This window comes from Pholis gunnellus (assembly GCF_910591455.1).
Source record: "Pholis gunnellus genome assembly, chromosome: 8".
NCBI lineage: Eukaryota > Metazoa > Chordata > Actinopteri > Perciformes > Pholidae > Pholis > Pholis gunnellus.
Genome location: NC_136534.1, coordinates 6222476 through 6250373, shown reverse-complemented (window position 1 = coordinate 6250373; position 27898 = coordinate 6222476). Strand labels below are relative to the sequence as shown.

General features: G+C 43.4%; 1 protein-coding gene across 3 annotated transcripts in view; it reads left to right on the top strand.

Moving 5' to 3' along the window:
• rims2a (regulating synaptic membrane exocytosis 2a) overlaps nt 1–27898 on the top strand; it is a gene marked incomplete at both ends in the record, with an annotated part of 124855 nt that overhangs the window by 91644 nt on the left and 5313 nt on the right. For 2 of the 3 annotated variants that reach the window (XM_079164693.1, XM_079164694.1), the window contains 3 exons: nt 6031–6131; nt 8723–8889; nt 17967–18211. In XM_079164693.1, coding sequence (XP_079020819.1) covers nt 6031–6131; nt 8723–8889; nt 17967–18211 — 513 coding nt within the window. Of the gene's footprint in view, nt 1–3546; nt 3580–6030; nt 6132–8722; nt 8890–17966; nt 18212–27898 lie in introns of all 3 variants that reach the window. The other variant, XM_079164692.1, reaches the window with a different exon arrangement.

The following is a 27898-nucleotide window of genomic DNA, read 5'->3' as shown; positions in this document are numbered from 1 at the left end:
AATTGCTGGAAATAAAGTTTTGAGAAGTGCCTGATTCAGCGTGGAGAACCCTGTTTTATAACGTTTTTAGGAGCTTCTAGCTTAAACAATCAAGAGTTACTGATCATAGGAGTCGAGAGTTTAAGTAGAATATTGGGGACTGCTTTTCTAAAACGTCCTCTAAGATCACTGCTATTGAGCTGCCTTAAGAGTAATTTTCACAGAGCGAAATTCTTCTGCAGCGCAAGAACGGATAATCAGTTGTTGGTTATTCATGGACTCATGTAAAGGTTTGCACCTTCGAAATCTGAGCAAAATTCTGCCAAAGTGATCCGTCGTTGAAGACTTTCTCCGCGCTGTCCTTCAACAGTTTGTGTGGACTCTTTATCAGCTGGAATACTGCCTCTCCAAAGTCAGACCTGGACATTGTACAGTAGGAGCTGGATGAAAAAGAAACAAATATATAATCTCTCTATTTATTTCGAAGGATTTAAAGAGATGATTAACCTGAGTTTACCCAGGTCAGCCTCTGGATGGCGTCCTTCCGTCTCCCTCTCTCTCCTCTCTTGGTGTGGTTTTGCAGTGCAGCGTGGAGCTGATGTTTCTCTACACGCTCTTCGTCATCACTAAGCGCTTGAAAAAGCGGATTTAGGGTTGAATTGTAAAGCACAGCACATGCCATTACCCTAAACAAAGCAACACAAATCCATGGATGTATTGCGGGGAGAAGGCGAGATGTGTTGCTGGGGTAATGACTCCGCCGGTGTCTTGAGGTGCTGTGTTTGCTGTATTAGCTTAATGTGCTGCCATGGAAACGCGTCTCCAACCTCCCCTCTGAATTTTAGCCTCCTTTATATTTACCTGTTATGTCACTGGCGGACATGCAGTGCCCACATGATCACGGCTTCAGATGTAACTGATGTTGAGCGGTGATGTTGTTTAAACAAAGCCAGAAGGAAAGTGTCATGTGTGTGTCTGCAACATCTGATGCTGTGAGCATTTCTGTATTGGTTTTGCTACAGTGTGACGAAGTGATATCACAAGCTTTGACTCTCTACTATACTACTCTGTGTAGTTTTTAAATGCTCATAAGTCGGTCTCTTCTTTCTCAGACCTGTCTCTCTTTACACTCCCTGGTCCTCTGGTGCTCTCTGTGTCTGTGCCTCTGCATATGTTTCTCAACTTTTATGTATCCCGGAAAGGCTGACTGAGCACGATGCTCTATTCCAGCGTGACCACACTCACGTTACTTTATTAACACTCACAGCTTTCTCAAGGCCAGTCGAGGCTCCTCAACATCGACTGTGTGTGTGTGTGGGGGGGGGGGGGGGGTTTAATCACATCCCCCACCCCCACCTATTGTTCACAAGTTTCCCATACCAGTCAGTTAATCTGCCTCTGGACCTGCAGCAGAACACAATGCCGAGGACTGAATGATGAGCGAGGGAGGATGTGAGGAAGCTTTTTGCAGGTGGTGCAGTTTAATAGTGAAGACATCCACATTTGTCTGTTAAGAGAATCCGTATTAACTGATAGTAAAGAACAGTGGGCTGGGGATGTCGGGACTCAAACATTTAGGATGGTGTTGTATATATTAGGAGCAATGATATGTGCCCAGTCTACCACAGTCTGGAAGAAGAAACACATCTGTGTCAATGATATGGACCATGAGTTCCATTTTACTTTCTATTGTCCCATGGTGCTTTGTTGCTATTCTCTGGGAAGTAAGGACTACTTTATTAAGATAACATTTTTAAACATGCATGGTGCCCTGAGACTGCTTTGACTCTTCCCATAGAAACATTTACGTTAGACACTGAGCCTGGGAGAAAAGAGAACAACAGTGTGTCTTGTATGATTTAGTGTCATGGCAGCTGAGCTCATTTTCAGCATTCGTGACCCAAAATGGCATTTACGATTGTGGAACTGTAGGTATACCTCCGTTGTGAAAACACACCATACGTTTCATGTTGCCTCTGTGAATAACCATTTGTAATTGTTTGCCACACGGCTTACCTCGCTGCATGTCTGTAACCGGGGTCTGGGTAGAATATGAGATGTTAATGCCATACAGTATAAACCCACAGACCACAGGAGACCTTTCCCACACTCACCCCTTCTGGTTTTATATCACTCTCTTATGCCGATGACCTACATGATGCCGCTGAAACAAGGAGAAAAAGAAAATCACTTGCTCTCTCGATTATCATTTGACTCTCTAATGAGATGATGTTAGCTGCCACAAAGAGATGAAAGCCGGTGAGGCAGATGTCTCACATTGTCTTTTTTTAATTCATGCGACACTTCATTATTCATCCTAATGGAGCACTAATTGAGCTAAATGCAAAGATTCTGTGTAAGGGGGTATGAAGATGAAGTCTGATCAGCAGTGGGCTCCTTTTGCCCTCCCATCTGTCACTGTCTGTTTTGTCAGGTTCAGACTCCTGGACGGAGATCAGACAGGAAGGGTGGAGAGAACAGGAGCAATGTGAGTGGTGGCCAGAGGGGGCGACGGCCTGACTCTGAGGAGGGGCTACAGGGCCGCAGACTGACCCTGATGTCGAAAACCCACGATCTGAGGTCACGCGGGTCCACGGGTGGTTGCTTACGCCACAAAGAGAACACGATAGAGAAAGAGAAGACGGATATATTCCAGGGACTCTGCGGCAGGCGGAGCGGAAAGAAAAAAAAGGAATGATACAAAGAGGGGGGAAAATATGTAATCAGAAGCAACAGAGATGCCTCAAAGCAAGCCGTCGATCTTGTTGTTACGTAACCTCTTTTTGAGACAGATACTGTAGCTGACGACTGTGTGTGTGTGTGTGAGTGTGTGAGTGTGCACTCTACTCAGGTTACGTCTGTATTTTGTCGTCAATCGTCACGTTTTTTGCTGAGCCCTCGCGAGGTAGTCGGCTCTCTCTCTCTTTTGTGCGCTCGCTGCTCTGTGCTTTCAGTTTGTGTGTTTTTTCTTTTCTTTTTTCTTCTTTTCTTTCATGTTATTTTTCCAGGCTGTCTCCCCACAGTTGCCCCATGCAGACTCAAGTGACATCCACTTCTCCTTTTACCCTCCTTTCCTCCCCCCTCTCCCCGCCTATCCCCAGGTTTGTAGTTTCTATCTGGTCTAGGGCGCATTAACATCTCTTTACTGTTTCAGCTCTTTTTCCTTTTAAAGCGCAGAACCTCACCTTCCCAACCTCCCCCCCACCCCCCTGATCTCTAATAACCAAACTCTTAGCCTCTACCTCAGCCTCTCCTGTTTTGACTTCTCACTGTGCCCGTGGTGGAGTTTGTGTGTTCTTGGTGTGTACTCTATGATTTTGTCTGTGTGTTCTGTTCTTGTCGTTTTTGTCGTTGTCGTGTCGTACTGTTGTCGTGTCGTGTCCCTCCCTCTCCCTCCTCACTCTGACCCCGCAAACCGGGCATACGCGGCGATCACGGTGATCGGGTCGCACTCCCTCCTTCTTCCCTCTTCTCCTCCGTCCCCCCCTCCCTTACCCCTCGTGCATCCTCTCACATCCATCTTCCTCTCCTCTGTCTGTGTCTGTCCATTCTGTGATGTGATCCCAGAAGACACGGACTCACCAGGTTGGACGAACTCAGGTCTGTCCCTTCTTCTTCTTCTTCTTCTTCTTCTTTTTCTTCTTCTTCTTCCTCTTCTTCTTCTTCACCTTTCTTTTCTGACTCAGCCTCCTCTTCTTCTTCGTCTTCTCCTACTTTTAATTCACTCTATACCTCTTCCTGGCTTGCCCTCCCCCACCCGCCTTCCCTCATCTCTCTTCCCGCTTTGCTCTCCTTCATTCTCTTGTGCCGTTTGTGCTCTTAACTGTTCTGCAGATGATGCTTCTGGCTTCTTTGTCATCACTCGTGTTTATTTTGCCGTGGATAGGCTGTGTGGCGATCATGGTCACGCCACTGTGGTGTCTTTGCTGCAGGTCTAGACATGAGACACTGGCCAAATTCCAATTCCGGCCCCTACACTCCTCCACTCGGTTTGTAGTCTCACTCACAGCTGAATGAAGCACCTTCTCTAAGGTGTGTAGGGTACAAACACAGCGGCACGCTTCGGGACAAGGAAACTATGAACAGATATCAGAATCAGAAATACTTAATTGATGCCCAGGGGGATATTGGGTAATGTGATAGTTGCTCCCATTCTTGGATAGAGATATATAACAAAGTGAAATTATAAGAAATAGGTATGTACAATATGTGGATTATACTACAATACAATGACAATACACATGGAAGAATATAAATAACAAAAATGTAAATGATGTATACTACAATATATAACAACAGTGCAAATTATTATACTGAAAAATGGGATCATCACAAAACACTGTTGCAGGTGGTCAGTTAGGGTATCTGCTTGTGTCAGCATTAATGTAGACACTCTTGGGGGCTTTTATAACCCACTTCCACTCCCCGCTAATTGGTTTGAGATAGAACTTAATATGGCGGACCCCCCACACAAGTGCGCAAGTGGAGGGAACGTGGGTAGGGAGAGGGTGTAGGGACCGGATTGGAATTGGAACACCGTTTGATTTTCTACTAGCTGTCATTGTATGGCAGAAGAATTCTCCTTATTTGGATTACTCTCTCTGAGGAAACACACTTTCAACATTCCCCTAAATTGATTTCATAGCCCGTTTAGTTTGTATTCAGTAGACCAAAAGCAGTTCGAAAGGAATTTATGCAGGGATATGTTTCTAACTGTCTGGCTTTATTTCAGCACATTTGCTTTGAAATGAAACAATGACTGACTTTTGACAGAATCAGGCGAGCTGTGTTTTTTGTGTTGTGCTAGGCTCAGCTAACCGGCTGCTTAAAGAGCAGCAGAACTGCAATACCTGAAAACAAGTTTTTAAATTCGCAGATGTTGCAAAAGAATCGCTGAAACTGTGTGACATAACAAGCACTTTTTATGAATGTCCTTTAGATGAAATTACCCTTCTCTTGTCATTCAGAGAAAACCAAAGACATGGACGCGCCTGAGGCGCCCTGAGATGTCACAGAAGCAGTTTATTGACATTAATCAATTAACGAGCGAGAGACGGAGAATGAACTCCATTCACTTCACTCATTTGCTCTCAGCTTGTGTCGCCTTCCTTTTGTCCGTGTGCGTGCGTGTATGTACGTGCATGCTATAGGCCTACTGTATGTGCGCATGGCACTTCTACATTCATCTTCACTTTATCATTGCCATCATATGACGCAAAAGTAGAGGCAGAGAGCAAGTGGAGAGAGTGGAGATGCAGGCACAGCAGGAAAGTGGCGACACGTAGCCGATTCAGCAGAACGTATTTGTTGTGAGCTTTTCATTTCGGGGGGTTTATTGTCTTTTCAGTTACATAAAATGGGCACAGTTCTGATGCAGTGGCATTATTACCTCCTGCAGAACAAGGTTAAGCTTCTGTATTGATTATGGCTTGATGTCTGTTCGATGCAAATTGCGCTTGCAGCGACACGAAACAAAGCACAGTGCTAAAATTGAATTTAGGAGGAGATGAGATGGGCAAACATGATAATGTGATGATTGTACAAAGCACCGAAATGAGAATAAAAAAAGATTTTTCGCAAGCCTTTCAGTTTGTGCTGAGAGGGATGTGTTGGCATTCATCTAGAATCTCATGTAAAGTGTGTCCCAACATGGGGAGCTTTGTCGGAAGTCGAACATTTGATCCACTGCGATATCAGTGTCCAAAGCTTCTATACTATAAAGCAGGAATCTATAAATTGTGCTATTTGATTATCATTCAGTCAATTAAAAAGAACATTTTAGTCGATGATTAGCCTGGAATTGTGACAATTGGTTACAAATGCAGCTGTTGGACACGTTATGCAGCTTAAGTTTACAAGTCAGTATTTTCTGTTTGTGTTAAAACAGCCGACCATTCCGCTTGATCCCATTAGATCTGTCCTCGTCATAGCTCATGGCTCATAGCTCGGCAGAAGCTTGTCTCTCACCATAACAGTACGTCCCTCCATCAGGCCTCCCTCACGGCGTCGGCCCCCGCATCTGACCGCCCCCCCTGTCTCTGTGCTGCTTAGGTATGGACATGGAGGAGAGGACCAGGCAGATGAAGCTGAAGATGAACAAGTACAAGCAGGGAGCAGGCTCCGACTCCAGACTGGAGCAGGACTACCACAAGGTAAGAGCGCGTCGAGATGGGCTTCAAGTAAAGAAGTGTTGGCCATGTGGGCGCACTTTGCAAGCGGTCGAGCATGTACACATGCACATATCATGTTTGCTTGGTGTACGTGCACACACAGACCAAGTCACACGAACATACCGAAACAGGTATACGGTTCAAAGGTTGGAGAGCACTGAGTTAGTTTCAACCGTTTTTTTTAAAGGGTCAGTTCACCCACATCACAAAAGATCTAAATATATATGTATCTCTGATTTAGGAATACACCACCTTAAAAGGACCTTTTCAATCACTCACCACTTGTTACCTTGAATTCTTGAAGAAAAGGTTGTTTTTCTCGCATGCCTCCACGGTGGGGGAGAATCTGAAGACGGACGACAGCGTAGTAAATCCTTGATGAATTGAAGTAAATGGAGGCTGCGTTTAACAACAGCACAACTACTTCAAAACATCTGTGTGCAAACTCATGCAGTAAAATCCCAGTCTCATTTATCCAGTCGTATGCCCGGTACACGTGCGTTTTTGCCAAAATCAAAGATGAGCTCTTCGTTCACTGCGGAGGGGTGCGAGGAAAACGGTTTCTTCTAAAATTGAAGGTAACACACGGTGAGTAATTGATATAAAAGTGGTCATTTTGAGGCTGAAGTACTCATCAACATACCTTCCCATAAACAATGACTTAGTAACTCAGCACAATTCCCAGAATTTCATCAGTTTCTGTCGGGAAATGTTTTTAAGTGAAGGACATAGTTATGATAATAATAAATCATGTTCACAGAAAGGTCCGTGGATATTTATGAGTAACTGGTACGACGTTTCTGGGAAGACACATCTGTTTTACATGAAATATCATTCACCAGTGAGTCAGACAAACACAAGTGGATACCTCCAGAGCTTAGCACATAAAAACCCAAACTGTCTGGAGGACTAGATACAACCAGGAAATATGTCTTCTCCTCGTCATTTGGGTGAACTGAGCCTTTAAGCCTTTTGTTGTAAATTGGAGGAATGTGACAGTGAGTGTGTGCAGAGTCAAGTGTTTACCGCTCTGCTCTGGAGAGGTCCTGAACATGTTTAGAGAGCTCGGGCCCGGGCCTGGTGTCCTCGCTGCCGTCTAGGTCCGAAGCCGTACAAGACCGAGGCTCTCTGTCCGGCTCTCCTTGTAAGTCTTTGGAATGAAAACGGCAGCATTTGGGAGCAGACAGTGTGTTTGCTCGGAGTCTATAAAAAGCAGATGAAATTACGAGGTGCCTGCTTTCCTGCTGAACAGCGTCCTCCTCAGAAGCGCCACTGACAAAACAAAGCTCTGGCTGTTATTTAAACAAGACTTGAGCGCTTGCTCTTAAAATACAATACGATACACTTACTGTGACACTCAGTTCAGGCTCCCTTACAGTAAACAATCCACAGAAAATACACAAAGGATTATTATGTACACATCCTGTTCTGCACTATTACTTGAACCAGGCTGATGCCAAAATCGGCATTCCCAGTTTAGCTTCCAAGGAAGCCTCATAGTACAGCTACCATCACAAAGCTATACTTAATTTATCAAAAGTAAAATGATTATTACAGATGCATTAACATGTAAGCAGGATTGTCTTGTTGTATTTGGTCAGGATAGAGCTAAGTATAACTGCTTTATATTATATAATCATGTTGGTACAACTGGATTACTTTCAGAGGACAACTGTCCCCCAGCAGCCCCAGAGACCCCAGGTTACCTGTTTGCCAAGTGCTTGAATTGCAAATTCAAGGGGGCGTCCTGCATTATGACTTAATCTGCAGTTTTGAGACTTCATTTTAGCTTGTACTATACTCACAAGGTTTATATTCATAAATAGAGTACTTCTGAATAAATGACCCAGAACACCTTGGAGGTGTTCACCCAACAGTTTAATCTGCTGTTTGGTATTCAACCTATAAAGATGAATGATATTTTATTTAGATAATCATAATGCTTTTATAGTAACAATAATCTTTATCTGCGAGATAAGTTATACATGTTTTTGTCAGATGAATGTAGTAGAATGAAAAATGCAATATTAACCTCTGAAAAGTAGAGGAAGAGAAGTATAAAGTATCAGATGTACAAGCAAATACAAGTACAAGCATCTCACGCATCTCAAGTATCACATTTAGAACATGAAATAATTCAACGACTCACTGCTGGTGAGAAGTTCAGGACTAAATGATCTGAACGTGCTTCTGTCTTCCCTCACCGTGAGGAAACCTGCCAGATTCAACACTCATTTTACTGAATGTCTATGACAACATCATCCCGACTCTCCCTCTCTGCACTCCTCTGAGAGCTAAACTAATAAGTCTGCTTCATTCACATTCATCAACTGAGCTTGTCTTGATCAAGACCGCTTGTCCTTTAAAAAGCTAAAAAGTTTGCGCTTAAAGTTTATACCCCTTCGTAACTTTTTGAAGTTTACATTTGGTGTTGAATGAGTGTCTCACAGTATGAATAACAAACATTTGAGAAGAGCATGGACTTCAAATTGGACTTGTGACTGCACCAGAGAGATGTCTCTGTGTTCAAAGACATCACCGTAACGTTGTGTTGTTGTTGTGCTTCTCTGCAGCGTTCGGGAAGAGATCCACGGGGCTCAGATAACCTGTCGGCCAAGTCGTCGGACAGCGATGTAAGCGACGTGTCCGCTGTGTCGAGAACCAGTAGTGCCTCTCGGTTCAGCAGCACGAGCTACATGTCTGTCCAATCAGAAAGGCCGCAAGGAAACCGCAAAATCCGGTAGGACGGTGAACTCGTCTCTCTCTCCTCAAACTCATCATGCCGTTATCAGGAATGGACCAATCCCCCCTCAGCTGTGAACACGTCTTCCCACATATGTTGCCAAGTCCAGACGTTTTCAGCTCTGAAATAGTTTGCACGCGGTTAAACGTAAAGAGGAAAATGCACGTCGTTTTCTCTCTGTGGTGAGTTCAGGTTTGGCTCCGTTTTTAGAGAAAATCTGGAACCAAATGGTTGAACTCTGCTCGTTCAGGCTGTGGGGGGGGGAGTTTCTCCATATCTGGCAACACACACTGAAACATAAAACACATTGCATCTCTTCGGGTGTTGTCTCATATCAAAGCAAAACAACAAATTCATTTGCATGGTGCTTTGCTGTAAGTCTACATTTCTGTTTTCTGTTACTTTGAATCAGACTGCTTTTGATCTGGGCTGCGCTGTCTCTCTGTGTTTGTCTTTCTTTCTCTCGTTGTTGACAATATTCATGCTTTGTGTGGTTTTTCTTTCTGCTTTGCATGTGCCGCTCTCTTGCTTCCGTCTCCGTCTTCAGCCAGTTGCGATCAAGGAGCCAGTCTCGGGAGGGGGACGAGCAGTTAGGGGAAGTGCTAAAGGAGGAGGCGGCGGGTGTGGGAGGAGGAGGAGGAGGAGGAGGAGGAGGAGGAGGAGGAGGAGGGGGAGGGGGGGGGGGGGAGGGGGAGGAGTTCGAGTAAAGAGGGGAGATCGCAGGGAGGGGGGGAGGTAGACACAGACAAGGAGCATCAGGAGGATTTGGTGGAGAAGGAAGAGGACTCGCACCAGAGGAGTATCTCAGAGACTGACCTCAGGTAACGCGTGTGTGGCAGCCTCTAACCGTAGACTCCTACTAACACGAACGTAGAACCTGTAGTGCAAAGCAGAGTGTGGTGACTGTCCTCCACCCTTTAATCGTGATAACGGTTGCCCTATTAACCCGTACCAATACTAAAGCAGAGCAGCATTCCTACTAACAGTTTGGGAACCCATGCAGCCTCCTCACACTTAAGTAGCAGATAAGATGGACATGGAAACAGTGCAGCACGCAATCAACATGAGATTCAAGTAACAGTTCACTTAAATCACACAGTTAAAAAAAACATATTTGTATGTAGCCATGCAGACAGGTTCAGATTCATTTGCAGAGATTTTAAGATATCAGCTGCAGGAGTACAGTACATGTGTTCAGTGTATACGTTATGTATAGATGGGAGTTGTGATTAGGAGGGAAAAGCATAAGTGCTGATAAGTTTAAGAGAGATTATATTGCTTGTACGAGTGAGTGTTAGCGTGAGACCAACCTATTTATTATAGCACGGAATATGGAATTGATTCCTTTATTCTCCCCATGATGGAAGACGTGAAAGTTGATCATAATTTGTATACATTAATAGGATCTTTGTCCTCCCCCCCCATGTCCAAATGAACTTCTAAATGTCTCTTTATACAAACAATGTCCTGTTACTCAGACTAGTACACAGTGTTCACTGCCAAAAGATTTCATCGGAGAATATTTTCCAAAAAAAAATCATTATTTTAGAAAATGGAAATGAAATAAAAATTACAATACAGTACAATGGAGGTGAATCTAAATACTATTCCATTGGCTGTGGGTGAAGGCAGAAAGCTCAGATATCTCAAAACCAACCCTGCATATCTGCATGGCAAGATCCCACTCGGTGTAATTAGGAGAAAATGAAAGATTCTTTCAAATATACCTACAGCAGTGCGGTGAGACACTTTAACAAACTCCACTCGCACAGAGAATACTTAGCAAAATTAAAACATTAAAACACATTTCGCTAATGGATTGCAGTTCGTTGATACATCTCCCTTTCACAGTAAGCAATGCTTAGGTTCTCCAGTCATCCTCTTGTTGCCAAGTGTCTGTCTAATTTCTCTCTGGATAGCTTTGCCTTGTGAGTATAATTTAGCACATAGATTTGAATGTATTTATATCTCACCATGTAGCATGAAACAATACATGACTAAATGCACGTATGGAAAATCTTCACTTTTGAAGTTCATGCACGCATTAAACTGCAGTTCTGACATGTTAGGACTATATTTAACACTATTTAATTGGCCCCAAGAGAGTTTCATTTCTGAAGAGTGCTCGACTAGCAGGTGTAAAAAGTATGTCAAGAGCAAATTCAAGAACAAACTGATTTGGAATCCCACAGCAGGACAGAAGCTAATAAGATGTCTTCACTTTCAAATCCCATACACAGCAGGATCCGAGTTAGTGCTTCTTACCCATAATAGTACTGCACAGTGTGTGCTTGGACTTGAGAGAAAACAAATTAAGATAAAAGCTATGCCCTCTTATGCGCAATTAACGCTGCACCAGTGTGTACGGTCTGATAAAGGAAATGCATTTGTGGGGATGCCAAATGTCCCATAGCAGAACTGTGAGCAGCTATACAGGTACACCTCCTACACAGTGCATTTTTAGAGACAGATTAATGCTAAAAGAAGATATTTAAATCCTGAGTAGCTGCAGTTTTAGTCTATTGCGGCTGCAGTCTGGAGTTGCTTTACTGTTTTCCTGTGCTGCTCAGTGCTTGGATGTTGTGTCAGTATTTTGCCTGTCTGCCTGTCTGTCTGTCTGTCTGTCTGTCTGTCTGCGTTTTCCACATGCTGTCTGAGTCCTACGGTGTAGAAACCTCCCACATTCCTCCAGCTTCTCCTCGACATGCCAAGAACATTTCTCTCTCTGTCTGTGTGTCACACCACAACCCTCATACCTAGACCGTCAACCAGCAATCAATCCACTTTCAGTTACGGGTTACTGGAACCTATAATTAGTGTGATTTCAAATCCTGCCTCAGCAAATACGTGCTGAAGATACATTCTGATTCATTTACGATATTCTACATTCAAACATCTTCCTCCTTGACTGAAAGTGAGCTGGATCGGTCCTGCTTTCAACATGCTGACAACTCTTATCCGTGTGATCAACCCCCAAATCCTTCATGACAGCTACAGTATAAATCTATGACATACTGACTTTTTAACATTGCACAGCCTTCTTTTTCTGGGACAACAAACACATGAGACGAGATACACAAGGATAACAGGAAAGAGTTCTGTTCTATCACTCGTTCAGGTTTAGTGAAGACGTCCATGTGAGTGTTGCACTCAGCTTGTAGCTTGTATAAACTGACGTTAAAGGGGTAGTTGTTGTTTTTTAAGTGCGGTTGTATGAGCTACTTATCCGTAGTCAGTGTATCACCGACAGTAGATGGCAGTCTGCACATCCCCAGTTTGGAGAAACATACAAGAGTTTACAGCAGTGCATTGCTTTGCACCAATGCTGGTACTCATGTCTGTTTCTCCAAACGGGGGCGTTGCAGACCGCCGTCTACTGCAGGAACGACACTGACTATGGATGTGTACCTCATACAACCCCGCTTCAATACATCCCAACTGTCCCTTTAACACAGTTTATGAAGTTGCTCCAAATAAATCAAACAATATTTAAACAGTAATACTCACTTGATGCCATTCTTTGACCAAATACAAGAGTCTGTGTAAAAGAGTGAAACAAGTGGTTGCTAAGCAGCAGCACATGTTAATATGAGTCATCTTCAGAATATCACATTTTGGATATTACAATCAGAGCTCAGGTAGCTTTTTGATTTGTTTGTGTGCAATATCTGTTATTGTGTCAGGAAATTATAGCATGCACTGTTTACGCTGTTCAGGTGGCACACAGGACCGGGATGTCTGCACAAGATAGAATATAATATGCACTCTTATTATTATTATTATTATTATTATTAGCCCCAAGCTGCTCAGTGATTTTTCAACTCTGCCGCCCAAGTCATTGCTTGAATTAAAAAGGAAATCTATCATTCTCTTTAATAAAACCTTGTGTGACATGTCAAGGAGATTGGGAAGCTATTCAGCGACTATTTTAATCATCAATTAATCATTTGGGTACACTTCAATGAAATAATTAGCTGGTTTCAGCTTCTAAAATGTGATAGTCAACTTATAATACTATTGTGATGGCCATGTCTGAGACAAAATAATGAACTGATCGACCCAAACGATAATCTGCAGATTATTCGATAATGTTAGTTGGTGTAATAGCTGCAATTACTAACAGTTGACAGTCTTAATGCGTCAGAATATGATCCTTACCGTAGACGAGAGGTTGTTGTTTTTCAACCTCATAAGCTTAGTGGTGGGATATGTTCTGCACACCCCGGGATGAGTAAATGTACTTTTATTTTCCACGTGCTGTTACGTAAGCTCTGCCAGTGAGCACACTCAAACCAGCCTGTACGGTGACGTTAAACAGAGGACTGAGCCTCGTGGTGGACACGCTGTTGATACTGACAATAATCAATGCTGTGTGCACAGATCTCTGGAGGAGTCAGGAAGCCGCTGTACAATGGTTGAGTTGCTATCTGCTTTCATGCTCATCTATGCACGAAAGCAACGAAGCGGTGTGATTCGGCAGCAACATCGTCACTAGCTACATTTATGACTCATCTATGTATCGAGGTCACAGTGCAAATATACATCTGCTGCACATTAAACAGGCCCGTCCACATTGGCGCGGCGTGAGCGAGGCAAATGCTCACACACACACACACACACACACACTCTCAGCCGTCTCCAGTGTGTGAGGAGTTTTCCGTCAGCACTTTTAAATCCACACATCACCTCTGCTCCTCCATGTCTCCTTCATGCAATATGTTTTTGCCTGGGTAATGGCTCATTCATGTGAGGGAGAGTAAAGACTGGTGTTTTGAAGGCCAGGGGCTGATCATTACTATCACCCCCCCCCCCCCCCCCCCCCCCCAGCCCATTCAACAACAGCCTGTCTATTGAGAGACTTGACTCTACGACTGATGATAACATTCCACTACGAGCTTTAGACTTCAATTAATCACCTCAAGAAAAAACCTTCGGAGTTGTGTCGACAGGCATGAACCATGCTGATGCTCCGGCCGGGGGGGGGGGGGGGGGACAGTTGCCATGGTAACGCGTTTTTCTGCCTGATCCTCTCTGTGAAAGGGGCTAAACAAGATGAGGGGATAAGTGTCGGAGGACAATGCACGTTGCATGACTTTACATCCACAAGCAGCATTCATGATCCAGCGTATCTGTTTCCTCCCAGTTGGTTCAATGAAGCGGCCCTTTAAGCTTTTATTTAAAACATACAACTGAATGTTGCTCTGCGCTCGTATGTTGGGGTTTACAGCAATATTTCTCGCATCTAAATATGTGACCACGCATAACGTACACTACATTATTTTGTAGTAATGCAGCTTATTTTGGCTGATATTAATTCTGTTTTTATCTGAAGATAAAGTCTTTTATCTATTTACACCTGAAGTACTGTTTACTGATGACTTTAACGGAGAGATTACGTTCAGGTTTTATGCTATTGTTATCTTACATTAAGACAAAATGCTGTCACCACTTCCTCAAGACGAAGACATTTCCAGGTTTTGTTTCACGTTGGGAACATCTTGGCCCAGATGAAAATGCACGGTGAGCAATCTGCATGATGAGGAACACTATGTTCTTTGGGCTGAGGTTGAAAATCTGAAATCCTCCGGAGGGTTCCAGGTTTCCAAGCAGGCACATTTTACACAGTGAGACCGGCCACGGTGCCAAGACCTGTTCAGAGAGCAGAGACACAGTCATGAGAGGGGCTGTCTGAGGAACAGTGGTGTACAGATACTGTATGTTTATTGTAAATCAGTATAAGATTGATCTATTTAGATAATGAACACGTCCATTTAGACCACCATAACATACCCAGCTAAGGTACTTCAGCCTCTTTAAGCCAATTTAATCATTTTGCATCAGAAGAATGTGTCTGTTTAGATCAGATTAGGAAAGTGAAATGCTGTATGTTGAGAAATCTAAAAATAAAAGTGTCCATTTAGACCAGCAGGAAGTGTTTTCCTTTAGGGAAATCAAATAAACCCTCATAGACTCTTGCAGTATGTCCATTTAGGACACAATAATTCTAATAATAACCAGTTTGTGTCCAGTTTTAGATTGACTTAGACGAAGGGCCTGTTAGACAAATGACCATTTTAAACTTATTATATAAACTTACTATTGGCCCACTTCCTGGACACGGAGCAGGGATTGCACTACAGTAGACATAAACATGTTGACTAGTACGGTGTGTCCAGGTAGACTGGAAGAACATTTGTTCCTTTAGATGAATACATTGCGTCTGCTTTTCAATTATTGAATATGTTTTAAAAAGATATCCTGCAACATGAATATCTATTTGAAAGGGTCCTAACAGTCTCTGTGCCCATCTCCTTTAACCTCAGTGGGCAGTAGTTTGTAGAAGCCCAGTCCCCCTGACCTTGACCACCACGCTGACGTTTGATGTAATAGAAGAAGCAGCATTATCACCGGCCCTGTGTCGACCAGATGCAGCCTCACTGTGGTGACAGTGAAAGAGCATATTTTAGAATGTCACCTGTACCACATCGACCCGCGGTGTGTCGAGAAGACGCTTGAAGTCTGCTTCAAAGCCTCTGGGCCGCATTAACTGATCAAAGGCGCTAATCCGCCAATAAGCATTAAATATTTCTGTACGACAGTGCAGGCTGATCCATAACAGAACCCACTGGCGTTACAAACCGGCATAAACAAAAAGGCCTTATACTGCAGGCTGAGGCATGAGGCGAGTGCACACTTTTTTTTTTAGAGCACATCTTGACATATTTCACCACCAGCTGGCAACCGAAATCAGACGTGTGAACAACCGAAACGTGTGTGGCAGTGCACAGTGTCCTTGTCAGCGGCGAGAAGATCGATACGAGTAAACATTTCTGTGTTCTCATACACTCATGAAAGATTAAGTGGCAAGTGATATTTATGCTCTTAACTCCCCGAGAGCACGATGGAGCTGTCTCTCTCAGGCAGCTTCAAGCTTAAAAACACAGACACCAGCTGCTAGATTTGGACGTGCAGAATGCTGAAGCGCCTTAAATTAAAAGCATCACTCACCCCCAATTCCAAGGTAATGCAATATTGCTGCCTGCACTTGAAATCCTATTACAATGCCTGGACATAATCTTGATTATATACTGATCGTTTTCTTAATTCTGATACAATGGAGTCGAACACTAATGTATGAAAGAGCAGAATCTGAAGGAGCCTAATTGAAGTAATTGATGGAGTCCGTTGTCGAACTGCATCGATTCTTCTCCCAGTTTAGTCGGCGTGTCTCTCCATAAGTTTCCTATACGAGACAGTTACATGGCGGAGGTCAGACACTTTAATTAATGAGTAGTAGCCTGAGGGCGCTACAAGAAAGTTATCCCATTAAGGATGTAGAGCCCATGATACAGAATGTAATTTGTCTCTTAAAGATAATATTACGAGCAGAGCTAAAATAAGACCCTAATTTGGACACCGGCCTATTTCCTTTCAAACGGGAAGCGCTGGAGAATAATGCTGATGACAGACGCCTTTTCCTTTTGTGTGCAGTTTAATGTACGATGGTTAGTTCGAGTGCGGTCATGATGCAGAAGACGGTGCGAAGAAGTTGCTTTTTTATCTCCAGGTGTACGTGAGGGAGAGCAAGAGAGCTCCAAATGTGAACGAGCAAGAACTTGTATTTCTTATCATCTCTAAATTGTACGTGAATAAAGTTATATTTTAACATAAATCATAGACACTAATTCGTCTAAATGCGTTTTAAACTGGTGCATTTGGTATAAACTATTAGAATTGAAATAAATGGTAACGTTTCTATTTTAAAATCAATTTAAACTTAGTTGGAGATCGAAAGCTTAAAGAGCAGGCAATAAAACAATCACAGCAAGGTTCATTATTAGCTGTTCTGGAGCTTTCAATGATGTCACACAATCTTCCTCAGCCGACGAAGTTGACAAACAAATGTCTCTTTTTCGGAGAACTTCAAGGACACAAAGTCTATGTCGGCTTAAACGTTGAGATTTAAAGCTAAAGTGACCCTGTGGTTTTTGAACACTCTGTGGGTCCCTGTTTTCTTTGTACCTGCGGGTGGTTTCACTGTATTCCACTGATCTACAGGTGGCGGTAATGTGCCAAGAAACGCAACACTGTTTCCAGCAAAGGCAGTGAAGAAGACATAATGCAGTTCACAAACACTTAAGTAAAAAAAAAATCATCTTCACATGTGTTTTGTGAGGAAGGAAATGCATTCAACATGTTCGTTAGAGCTCGTTAGTTTCACTGAGTGTAAAAAACTATTTCTCGCCATTAGATACACCGTTAGCTATCCTGGAGCTTTTCGATCGTATCCCACTGAGGTCAAGAATGAACTTTCAGTATCAACTTGTCAGCCAACATGCACTCCTTAAAATGCTCGGAAAATGGAAATTCAATATTGAAAGTAAGCGCAATTCTGTGCGCACTCATCCTGAAAAATAAATCTGCTACTACTGACACATCAAGGCCTAACAACCAAACCAAAGCCAACATCACATGATTCTAGACGAAGCACTGACTGCAGCACCCATGTGAGTAAAGACCACAGACTCTGCATGTGGTCAATGACTTTGAAAATGTCACAGAAAGTTTCTAATGGTCGACGGAGTCACGTGCGCTTCAAGTGTTCACTCACCCGGCAGGTGTTTGGGTTTGATAGAATACGATACGAGGCAACTCTCACGGGTCGAGATGACACTTTAGTTAGTGCACAAAGATTTGAGGAGCGTATTACTAGACTATGTCACAGTTCACTGCATGGACAATATTTACAAATTCCATCCACATCAGACCCTGATCTCAGCTATACTGTAAGTCATGAACTCCTGTACCTGAACTCTGTCCTTCTCTCCTTTTCACCCCACGCCTTCTCATCTCCTGTCCTCTCTTCTTTCCTCCTCCATCTTGTTTCCTCATCCGGCATCTCTCCTTTCACATCCTCTCCTCTGGCCACCCTCTCTCCTCTGCCCTGTCCTCTCTCTCTCTCTCTCTCTCTCTCTCTCTCTCTCTCTCTCTCTCTCTCTCTCTCTCTCTCTCTCTCTCTCTCTTCTCTGACCTCGCCTGCACACCTCCCCCCTGTCAATGGTGGTGGCTGACAGTGACTTTGCATCCAAAATGAAAAACAGGCAGATGGGCTCGTCGGGCGGCGTGAACATGACCAAGAGCACAAGCATCAGCGGCGACATGTGCAACCTGGAGAAGACGGACGGCAGCCAGTCGGACACGGCGGTCGGCACGGTAGGCACCGACGACAAGAAGAGGCGCTCCAGCATTGGTGCCAAAATGCAGGCCATGGTCGGCATGTCGCGCAAGAGCCGGAGCACCTCTCAGCTCAGCCAAACAGGTAGGGCATCCGACCGCACAGCCAGTGTGCTGTATGTGTGTTCATACGCGTTCACATCTGTCCTGTGGCCTCTTGTTCTGTCTGTGTGGTTCCCCTGTTGTTTCCTGTGGTGAGTGTTGACTTCTAATACAGCTGCTCTTTCTTCTCCAGTTTTTACTTTCTCCCACTTTCTTTCTTTCTAGAAAGGGCTTCGGACTCTGCACGGCCCTTCTCTGGAGACGAAGAACCGGCGTGACCTCTCTCATAACCCTTTTTCTTTCTTTCTTCTAGGTTACAGCTCTTGTGGAAATTCCTCTCTCTGTCTTTCTACCTCTGTTTTTTTTTTTCCTTATTACACCGCCGGGGTTGTGTTTTCATGCAAAATGCCGATGATGTTTTGCGCTTTCGTAATAATCTGTCGTTTCATTTTGGAAGATGCGTCACAGCTGTTACTGCTTTGCGCTTCCTGCCACATTACGGTCCTCAGCGGCTTGTCGCAGGTCGCCTCTCTTGTCACCGTTCTCATGTTGTGGCGCTCTCTTGACTCTTCGATTTCCCAGCGTGAAACACGACCTCAAACTGTGGCCGCGTGCAGTCGCTTGCATTTGTGTCTACGCGTGCACGTGAGAGTGTGTGCACACACGAGATATAGACAAGAACCGGTGTGAAGGTGTTGGTGTTTTTAAACCTATTTTCCTTTAGCTGAAAGACACTAAATGTATTTTCCTGCAGTGTTAATTATTACATTTTGCAGAACATAGGGGCTATTACTTTTCCTCACTCTTCAGTGTATTTTTTTTTTTTTAATCTACGGTACATTCTTTTCAAAAACGCTCAATAACCATTTGTGAGGGGTTGAGCTGCATTAGCCGAGCAGGTGGCGTGCGGTCTCTGGCTGATAGATTGGGGGTCTGGTCCGTTCTAAAGAATAAGGTCAGTCGATTGGTCCACTTCTCCTTCGCTCTCCAGTGTTTTTCTAAGCATTGAGGGCCTTTTCATCTCATCTTTTCAACCTTAAAGTGGTCAATAATCACTTCTACCCATCAGCGCTCTCTGTTCAGATCTGTCCGGATAGCATGGCAGCGGTATGGAGAGATGGATGCATGGTGAGATGAGCGGTGTGCTCCAGTGGCACTGCACTGCCCCTCCTTTGAGGGTTTCTACTAGTTAATAATTACATCAATATGTTAATTTTTGTGGCATTTGAGTATGTTTTTTATATATATGGCTGCTGGATTGATCGTAATCAGTAACTTTATTGTGACGCAGTTCTCCAAGACTTGTGTTGTTGACTATTAACGCTGCTGACTCTTCTGCAGTCTACTTTTGGGAACAAAACCCAACTTACATTTGTTCAGATATTTATTCTAAGATACCCATTTCAACGATTTCGCACAATCGCAGGAACAAAGTTACTCGCACACACTCCTTTCCCATGCGGACACAGCACAAACTGAGCAGCCTGAATCTATTAATATCTCACTCCGTGCTTCTAAGTGCATCAGCTGGAGTTTGTGTGAGCTCGCACACGTCTGCCTTTCTATATTTGAGATCCGTATTTGGTTCCGCACCAGCCCATAACACCGCCAAGCTGCCCTACTTTGTTGCACGTTATCCTGAGAGGCTCATCGCCCGCTCGAAGGGTGCATTCAAAGGATGCTCGATTTTAAGACCGCTTGTGTGCGCTGCCGAGTGCTTGTGGTTTGGGGGGGTTTGGTCCGATCAGCCAGGCAGCACGACTCTGGCTTTGACAAACACAGGTTAGTCAGATGGAATGGATGTGCTCCCAGGTGGCCGGCCTCGAGTAGCGTGTACACAGTCGGCAGCTCTGGATGTGAATTGCTGGTTTTTGTCCTCTCAGTCCTCGTTGGAAGGCACTTGACTTTTCAGAAAATACAAATGTGTCACTATATCTGAGTGTACGAACAGTCACAACTGCTTCATTTTGACGATACGTCCATAACTCCGTAACAGGACCTGAGGCTGAGTGCAGGGGGGGGGGGGGCAGTACAAAGCAAACAATGGAGAAGAGACTTTACATTTAGCATATTGTAACATCCAACAGGTGAACGTCTGTCAGTGAACAGAGATAACAGGGTGTTTCTTGGGTGTAGAAAGGGGAGAATCTCTGAGACGGATTCATTCATGTGCCTTTGATTAATCAGAAACACACGACGCAAAGCACAGTAACACACCTGTGATAAAGAAAGCAACAATATGTTTAAGAAATGACTTTTTAATCAGTGATAATGCTGTTTTTTGTTTTTTTTTAGAAGAAATGCAATGTATAAACAGTATGGTTGCTGGGCAGCAGAAAAGTTTCACTGTCTCAATTTTAGAAAACTACTTTTTGAAAGGAATAAGCCGATGCATGTGCATGTGCGGGGACTTTATTGCTGGTCATCATGAGCAAGCTGAAACATCAATATGATTTATTAGCTCATCTGTCCCGTCCACCAGTCAGCAGTCCTCTGGTTGCTGCTACATTATGTTTTAAACTCAACCGGCCCGACTCAGCGGAAACCACACAGTAACAATCAAATCTGGAAAGGCTTATTGAAAACCCATCTCCGTGCATTAATCGGTGCATTTCTTTGTGTGTTTCTCTTTTGATTGGCATCTGAAGACAATAGGCCTGTTTTGTCTGTCTATTAATTCCAGTGCATTCACTAGCTGCGCTACATATTCTCAGCGGGGACGCTGTCATCAGAAACATGCTGATGAAGATGTTGTCAGCATTTTACAGTATTGACCAGCTGTTCACATCTTCTTTTCAGTGTTACTGTGAATCGTTATTGGCTGTGAAGCACTCCTATGTTTGCTGCTTCACGGTGCCACACACACACACACACACACAGATAAATGAATTATATATTATAATATAGTGGATGTATATGTATAATAACAATGACATCATTCTAAGCACATTTAATGCATGTTCTTCCTAGAACACTATTGCAAAATATTTTTTGGAGTGTATGAATTTACGTAACTTGTAAACAACAAGGTTAATGAAGTGGTTCCTGTGTGTGCTGTGCATGGGGTGAACTATCTGTTTGCATTGTGAATTACAGGATTGAAAAGGAATAGTGACGTTATCTCTCTTTTACAGTATTGCAAAGTTATCAAGCTTTTTATTTTACCATCTGTACAGTGCAGCGAGCAGCGTTCTACCTGATAATCCATGTCAGTAGTTTTGCCCAATTGTGGCTTCTAAAAGACTCCTGATGGTTGTCCCAGAAACATAGTTGGCGGCACGCTTTTACAAGGATGAGGAGGTGAACAGTGCAGGAAATACAAGAAATTGGTTCTTATTGGGGCAAAAACAGGCGCGGTTGCCCTCAGTCATGTAGAAAATAGGTAAATAAATGGAATCTGTAGGGAGGATTGTGAGTATAGTAGATCTAGGTTTCTGTTCCCCTGGGTGCAGCCATGGCTATTCTAGTGTGATTCTTCTCACGTCCTACTTTTCTCTGCCTCACTGTGTGGACCAGATGTGTCACTCTCTCGGGTGGAATTGTATCTGTTAGAGAGAAGGATTAAATTAGGGCACGTCGCTCAGAATGAAGGTCACATGTGATGCCATAGCATTGGCTAGATCAACCTGTTAAATCCCTGTCCTACTTTTTGCCGCTAAGAAAAGACCAGGTGTGATAAGATTTGATGAAGCACTGATGTCTTACACCTTAATCAAACTGCTAGGAAACTGTTTGTGTTGGGTACATGTAATGTAGTGCAGCGATTTCATACCTTAGGGGTTACAATATACCATAAGAGACCAGGTTCAATGATGAATGTGACTTTACTAAGGCGGAGTATGTATGCCACCTAATTGACGATGCCCAGAATAGCCAAATGCATACAGAAGAGCGAACAATGCTCCGCCACATACTAACGAAGCGTTGGACCTCCAAACTCCTCTGTTTTGCATGTGGTAAAATAGCTGAACTTTGGTCTTTCAGCGGAGGTAATTTATCTTCCGAGTTAAGTTGGGTGCCTGTATCAGCAGCTGCTCGGCTAGCTGAGGCTGCTAATTAATCTCCTAGGGGGCCGGAGCAGACACGCTGCTCACAGGATGATGCATGGAAGGAACACAGGTGCACAGGTACAACCGCGGCAGAGGGACACCAGTGCCCCGCTGATTCCTCCCCATCCCTCTTTCTACCTCACTTATTCTCTCACTCCCTCCTAACTGACATGTGTATCTCGCTATCATTTATATCCCTTCTCTGTCCTTTTCCCCCACGTCCGAGTTTCACCACCAGCTCTACGCTATCTCTTCCTCTCTACAACACATGGCTGTTAAACGCCTAAGCTCTCAGACAAGCCATCTCTGCCTTGACCTAAATACGTGTCAATAACCTGCAGTAGTGGAGCTTTCATACCTTTTTTTTTTAATTCTATTCATTTAGCCACTGCTTTATACCAAGAGAACGTCACAGCAGTCAGACCATGCTCAAAATCCTTGTGATGTTAGTTTCCACATGTACCTCTGAACCCATCGGCTATCGGTCTGAAGACGGTTCAGCCTCTGGGGGCGTCGGCCAGTATTCCTGGGGTTCCATTGTAGCCGGCAGGTATCCGGGACAAGACTTCCTCTTCCTTGAGCCGGTTATTGTATTCTGTCCAGTTAGCAACTTCAGAAGATAGAAAATGTTTTTAGGAAGACGTTTTTAAGCTTATAATAAGTCGATAGTCGATGGGTTCTGAGATTGCATTTCTGCCAATTTGTTTTCCGCCTCTGTTGCTTTCCTCACGGACTGTTTACCTGCAACCAATGCCCGCTCCAACGTGATTGGTCAACACTCGTCGGACTACAGACGCACTACAAACCCGTACCAAAATCTTGTCACGCTGCTGATATTCAGCATTCATATGCAGTTCATATGCTGTTCATAGAGATTATACGTGTAGTGACTCAACAATGGTGCTGTAAGTGTGGTGTTGAAACTGCACTTTGCAGACATCACTGCTCTTTGATGCCACTGCACAGGGTTGAGTAGGTTGATCAGTGATTTATCAACGCATCAGTTTTTCAGTTTTTTCATCAATTATACTGTGACGTTAACTGTCTACTCCTACTGTCCACTACTTCAGCGGTCGGGTTTCTGTTTCTGTGGCCGCTGTAGGTTTTATCCCAGCTGCTGTGCACCTGCAGCAAAACACACGAGGTCAGCATTAAACACAAGACGGTCTTGGAACGCAATTTGTTATCATGTGGATGGGGTAGCATCAGTTAAATGAAGGTGAAGCCATATGTAAAATATGAGCTTGTTTGGGTTTTTTTGCCCCTGATATGTCTGTAATATTTGACTGTCAGGCTTCATAGTGGCAGAGCTTTAAAGAGAAGACTATGATTTTCTTTTTTAATCAAAGACACATTTTTATGATATTGCTCCCTTTAAATACTTCACTGTGCTCAGAGATAAAGTAGTTTTTTCATGGAATTAGAATCACAGATAAATCCTGCTAAGATTCAGTGTGTATATGAAATGGTTCTATTGATGACTTCATGTTTATTCACGAGCTGTGACGTGAATATTAGAGTTGGTGGACAAAGTTAATTGTCCTCACACTGAGAGCAGCACACGGTGTCTCTTAGCAGACGGCTAATTTTCTTGTTTTGTTCTTGTTTTGAAGATTTTTTTTCCATTATGACACACAGCAATTTCATCAGACTACATGAAGGATGAAACATCTCACTTTCACAGTTTAATACTAACAAGAGACATTTGTGGGTGGAATATCTCTTCCAGAATAACATGCGTCTATCTCTATGACCTCAGCTTAAAAGCTGTTGATTCATCTTCTCAACCCTGTCATGCTCCACCAGCTGCTCTGTGTTTTTTGCCTGCAGTGTCGCTCATGCTCCACAGCCATATGTCTCCTTTGACTTGAGAGTCTGAAGCTTGGACACAGTTTAAAGAACACACTTGTGTAGTCACGTCCACACATTCTTGCCTCCCATTCAAACTGGACTAAAAATGAACTTCCAGCCTACATTTTTAGATTTCTTTTGAACTGCTGCTAAAAATATGACTTCCTCCTGTGATTGTTTTGTCTTTAAACGCTGACAGCACCGTGCTGGAGCTGTCAGTCGGAGAGGAAGCGGGATGAGACATGCGCTAAGAAATGCACTGTGGTCAGGGTAGTCACGGAGCGTAAGCGTGATGTTCCTCCTCGTCATGACAAATGGTTAAAAACACGCTTATTTCATGTTTGCGCTTCAGTTTTCAGACGCAAGAGCTGTTTTCCTGCATACCACGATAGCTTGTTGTTACAGGTCAGCTGGGGTGACGTCGGTAGTCTCGATCAGGATGTTTCACATGTTGGCAGTATTTAGATCCCCTTTCTCTCTCTCTCTCGTTAGCTATCCATCTGTTGTACGCTCAGTGTTTGCTCCACTGAGAGGAGGGAGGCTGCCAGGGGACAGACTGTTCCAACTGCTACACCTCCTGCATTTCCTGCTGCAAATATGCCTCTTCTACCTCACACCTTCCACTGAAGGTGTGAGCCTTTTCAGTGAAGGTGTGAAGTAAATGGCAGGACACAGTGTGCGCACATGTTTGGGTAGCAAGTATTTTATTGCATTGGAAACATTAAGGCCGATACTAATTTCTAACTTTCAATCACATCAACAGAACATACAGGAATTAAAGCTGTATTCATAAATATTTTCATTTTACTGGAAATCAAAAGGCGTCTCTGGGAGCAGATGTCACTTATAGTGACTATCGGGGAACCAGCACCCAACTCTGCAGCTTTATGGAGCTTTTCTTTATCGTTCCACAGTTTTTAAAGTCTCTCTCTCTTTCATTAAGCTCTGTTTGCAACATTTCCCAACAAAAGTCTGATAAGCAAACTTTGAAAATTAGCAGATAGCTAGTAAAGACAGTGGAATATCCATCAAGTTAAATATTTGTATATTATATTATTCTCTGGAGTTGGTGGTGACCAAACCAAAGCAAAACATTAGCTGGACGTTTTGCGTTGGTATAGCTGTTAACACATTAGCCTTAACAATATATGTATACGGTGGTAATATGTCAGAAGTGTGCATCTCACATTAAGTACCTAAAAATCGATGAATGCAGCTTTAGTAGTCAGTTCAAAGGTGACATCTCACCTTTATTTTGCAGTAGAAACGTAGAAACCCTTATAAAGCTCGTCAGGTTGTAGCTGGACACAGGAGGGGGAAACAGGACTGGCCTGCATCAAGGTAGGCAGCAGGGAATGTAAACTGAGAGCAGAGAGAGCGCATTTGCCTGTATTTGCGTACGTATTGGTGTGTGTGTCCCGGCCCGTGTGCATGTAAGTGCTCAAATATGTGTGTTTGCCTACATCCGTGCGTGTGAGTGCCAGGGTTAGAGCCCTCCATTAGGCTGTGTTTACAGTGCGGCGCGCCAGAGTCGCTCCCTGGCGCTTGGCCAGGCCCGGGATCATCAATCAGAAAAGACTTCCGAAAGCTTCCACCTGTGATCCCTTGACTTCTGGGATATTACGCTCTTTTGTTGTTGTAGTAGAAGTGGCGGCGTTCTTCAGATTCCTGCCGTCTGAGGCGCTTGGGATTTCCAGCCGTGTTATCACTGTCCTGTAGTTCTGGAGTGAGACTAGATATGTTGCACAGTGTGCTTACATGTTATTCTGTACTAGTCATGCTGTTGTGAAATCAGAGAGTACTTTCAGGCCCAAAAACGGAAACAGAGATTCTTTTCTTCAGACACGTGAGGGACGAACTCCAGTTCCAGAATCCTTGAACTCACATCCACGTGCCGTATTGGACCGATTTTCCAAGACTGTAATTAACCTAATTTGGGTGTATGTCAGGTGTAGTGTGTGTATGTGGTGCCTCTTGCTCTCTCTGTCTGTCACTTTGCAGTGAGTGGACGGGTAAGAATAAACTGCGCAAATTAAAAGGTAAAAGATTTCTAAAGTCGATATTAAATATGTCTCATCAGTAAATCCATCAGTGTAGTGGAATATAATGAAATAGAAAACAGAAACAGATTGTCAGGTCGTACTATAAAAAACCTGTAGTTTTATACTAACATCAGTTTCTTCATCATGGCAACACTCTCCCAATAACAATGCTGCTATAACGTTTACCATGTTCACCATAAAATGTGTTTATTAGCACCAAATACAAAGTACAGCTGAGGACGATGGGAATTAGTTTGGTCAGAGAGCAAAAGAACAATTCATATTTTGACCAGAGGATGGCGCTGGATAAAAAAGTTCAACAAGATGATTACAATTCATGCTGTGGTGAACATAAGTGTATGTGCCAATTGTATTGAAATCACCAAAGTAATTAGGATTCATTCTCTGTAAGATATCAAATTTAGTACATGTCACCAAAAATAAAAAAAACAACCTGCTGATGGAGCTACAAGAAAAGTCACAGGACTTCCAAAGTCAGCTTCATCCATGACTGTGTTAATAAAGTTCCATAGTCATCCACCCAATAGTTGTTGACATATTTCAGTGGTTAACCTACCGTCAGAGCAACAGAATGACATCTCTAGAGCCACACTGATAGCATAGCTAAAAAACAACAACAACAAAATACACGTGATTCTCTCAAAGATAGAACTTCTCCTTTAAAAGAGCTGTTTTTCCTACATTTAAATATACACGATCTGTAGGTCAATGTCACTGTCTGAGTTAGTGTGAGCTCTACACTCTATAGGGGCCATTAGAAATGGACTGATTGTTTGCATTGTAACTCTGTGTGTTTGTCCAATTTCCCCCTAGCTACACATTGAAGTGAAGTGTTGTTTTTGTCTGTGCTGACCTGGATGAAACCTGCAAATAGACGTCATGCATTGAGAGGCTTCTTTGTGGAAGTAGGTTGCAGTGTCTCTCGGGGTGGAACTTTTGCCTCAGCTAGAACACGATAGGGAGTTTGCTATATTTATAATAGTGCAGAGAAGCACCGTAGCTGACTCTTTGCTTAATCCCGCCCCTCAAACGCAGACTGGCCAATCATAAAGGAGCATCGGCCAGCTCTGAACAAGGTCCGACAACTATCAACTCTCTTCAATTACAGGCTGATTTTGTGGATTTGGAGCTAGTCACGGTTAAGCGTTGTATAATAGTGATACTCGTTCCCTAGAGAGCTTTGAAGGAGATATACGCGTCAGAACGTTACTTTTTTACGATAAAACCTGTGGAGCTAACATTAGCAGAGTACGTTAGCACATAGTTAACTAGCATTAGCACTTCTATGCTACGCTAGCTGATGAAGCTATACTGACTGTATACACATGCTGCTTTTGCTTTTTAATGACCTACCCGGCTTTACAGGAATAATCTCGTTCCTCAATTTCATTTTGTGATCGTGAAAAAAAATGCCCAATAAGTGAGTGACCACATGTTTAGTGTAAACCTGGAAGGATTCCTGGGTGATGTTTCAACATTGTTCCCAAACTAATTGTAGTACTTACTGGTACATTTCACTGAATTTAAAGCTCCCAATTACTTTTTTCTTTGGTGGTTCACTTTTACACTGTGATCTTTAGGCTTTAGCTTCTATCTTTTAACCTGTTTTCAATGCTGAATCAGCTGGACATCCTGGACATATCCCTCAAAAAGCATACTGAAACCTTTTGTTTTTCCATAAATTTGATTATATATTTTCAGAGTCTAGTTAGTGACAGTGTGGACTCCGTGACAGCTCTGAAAGCCTAATGGAGAACCGATGGAGGG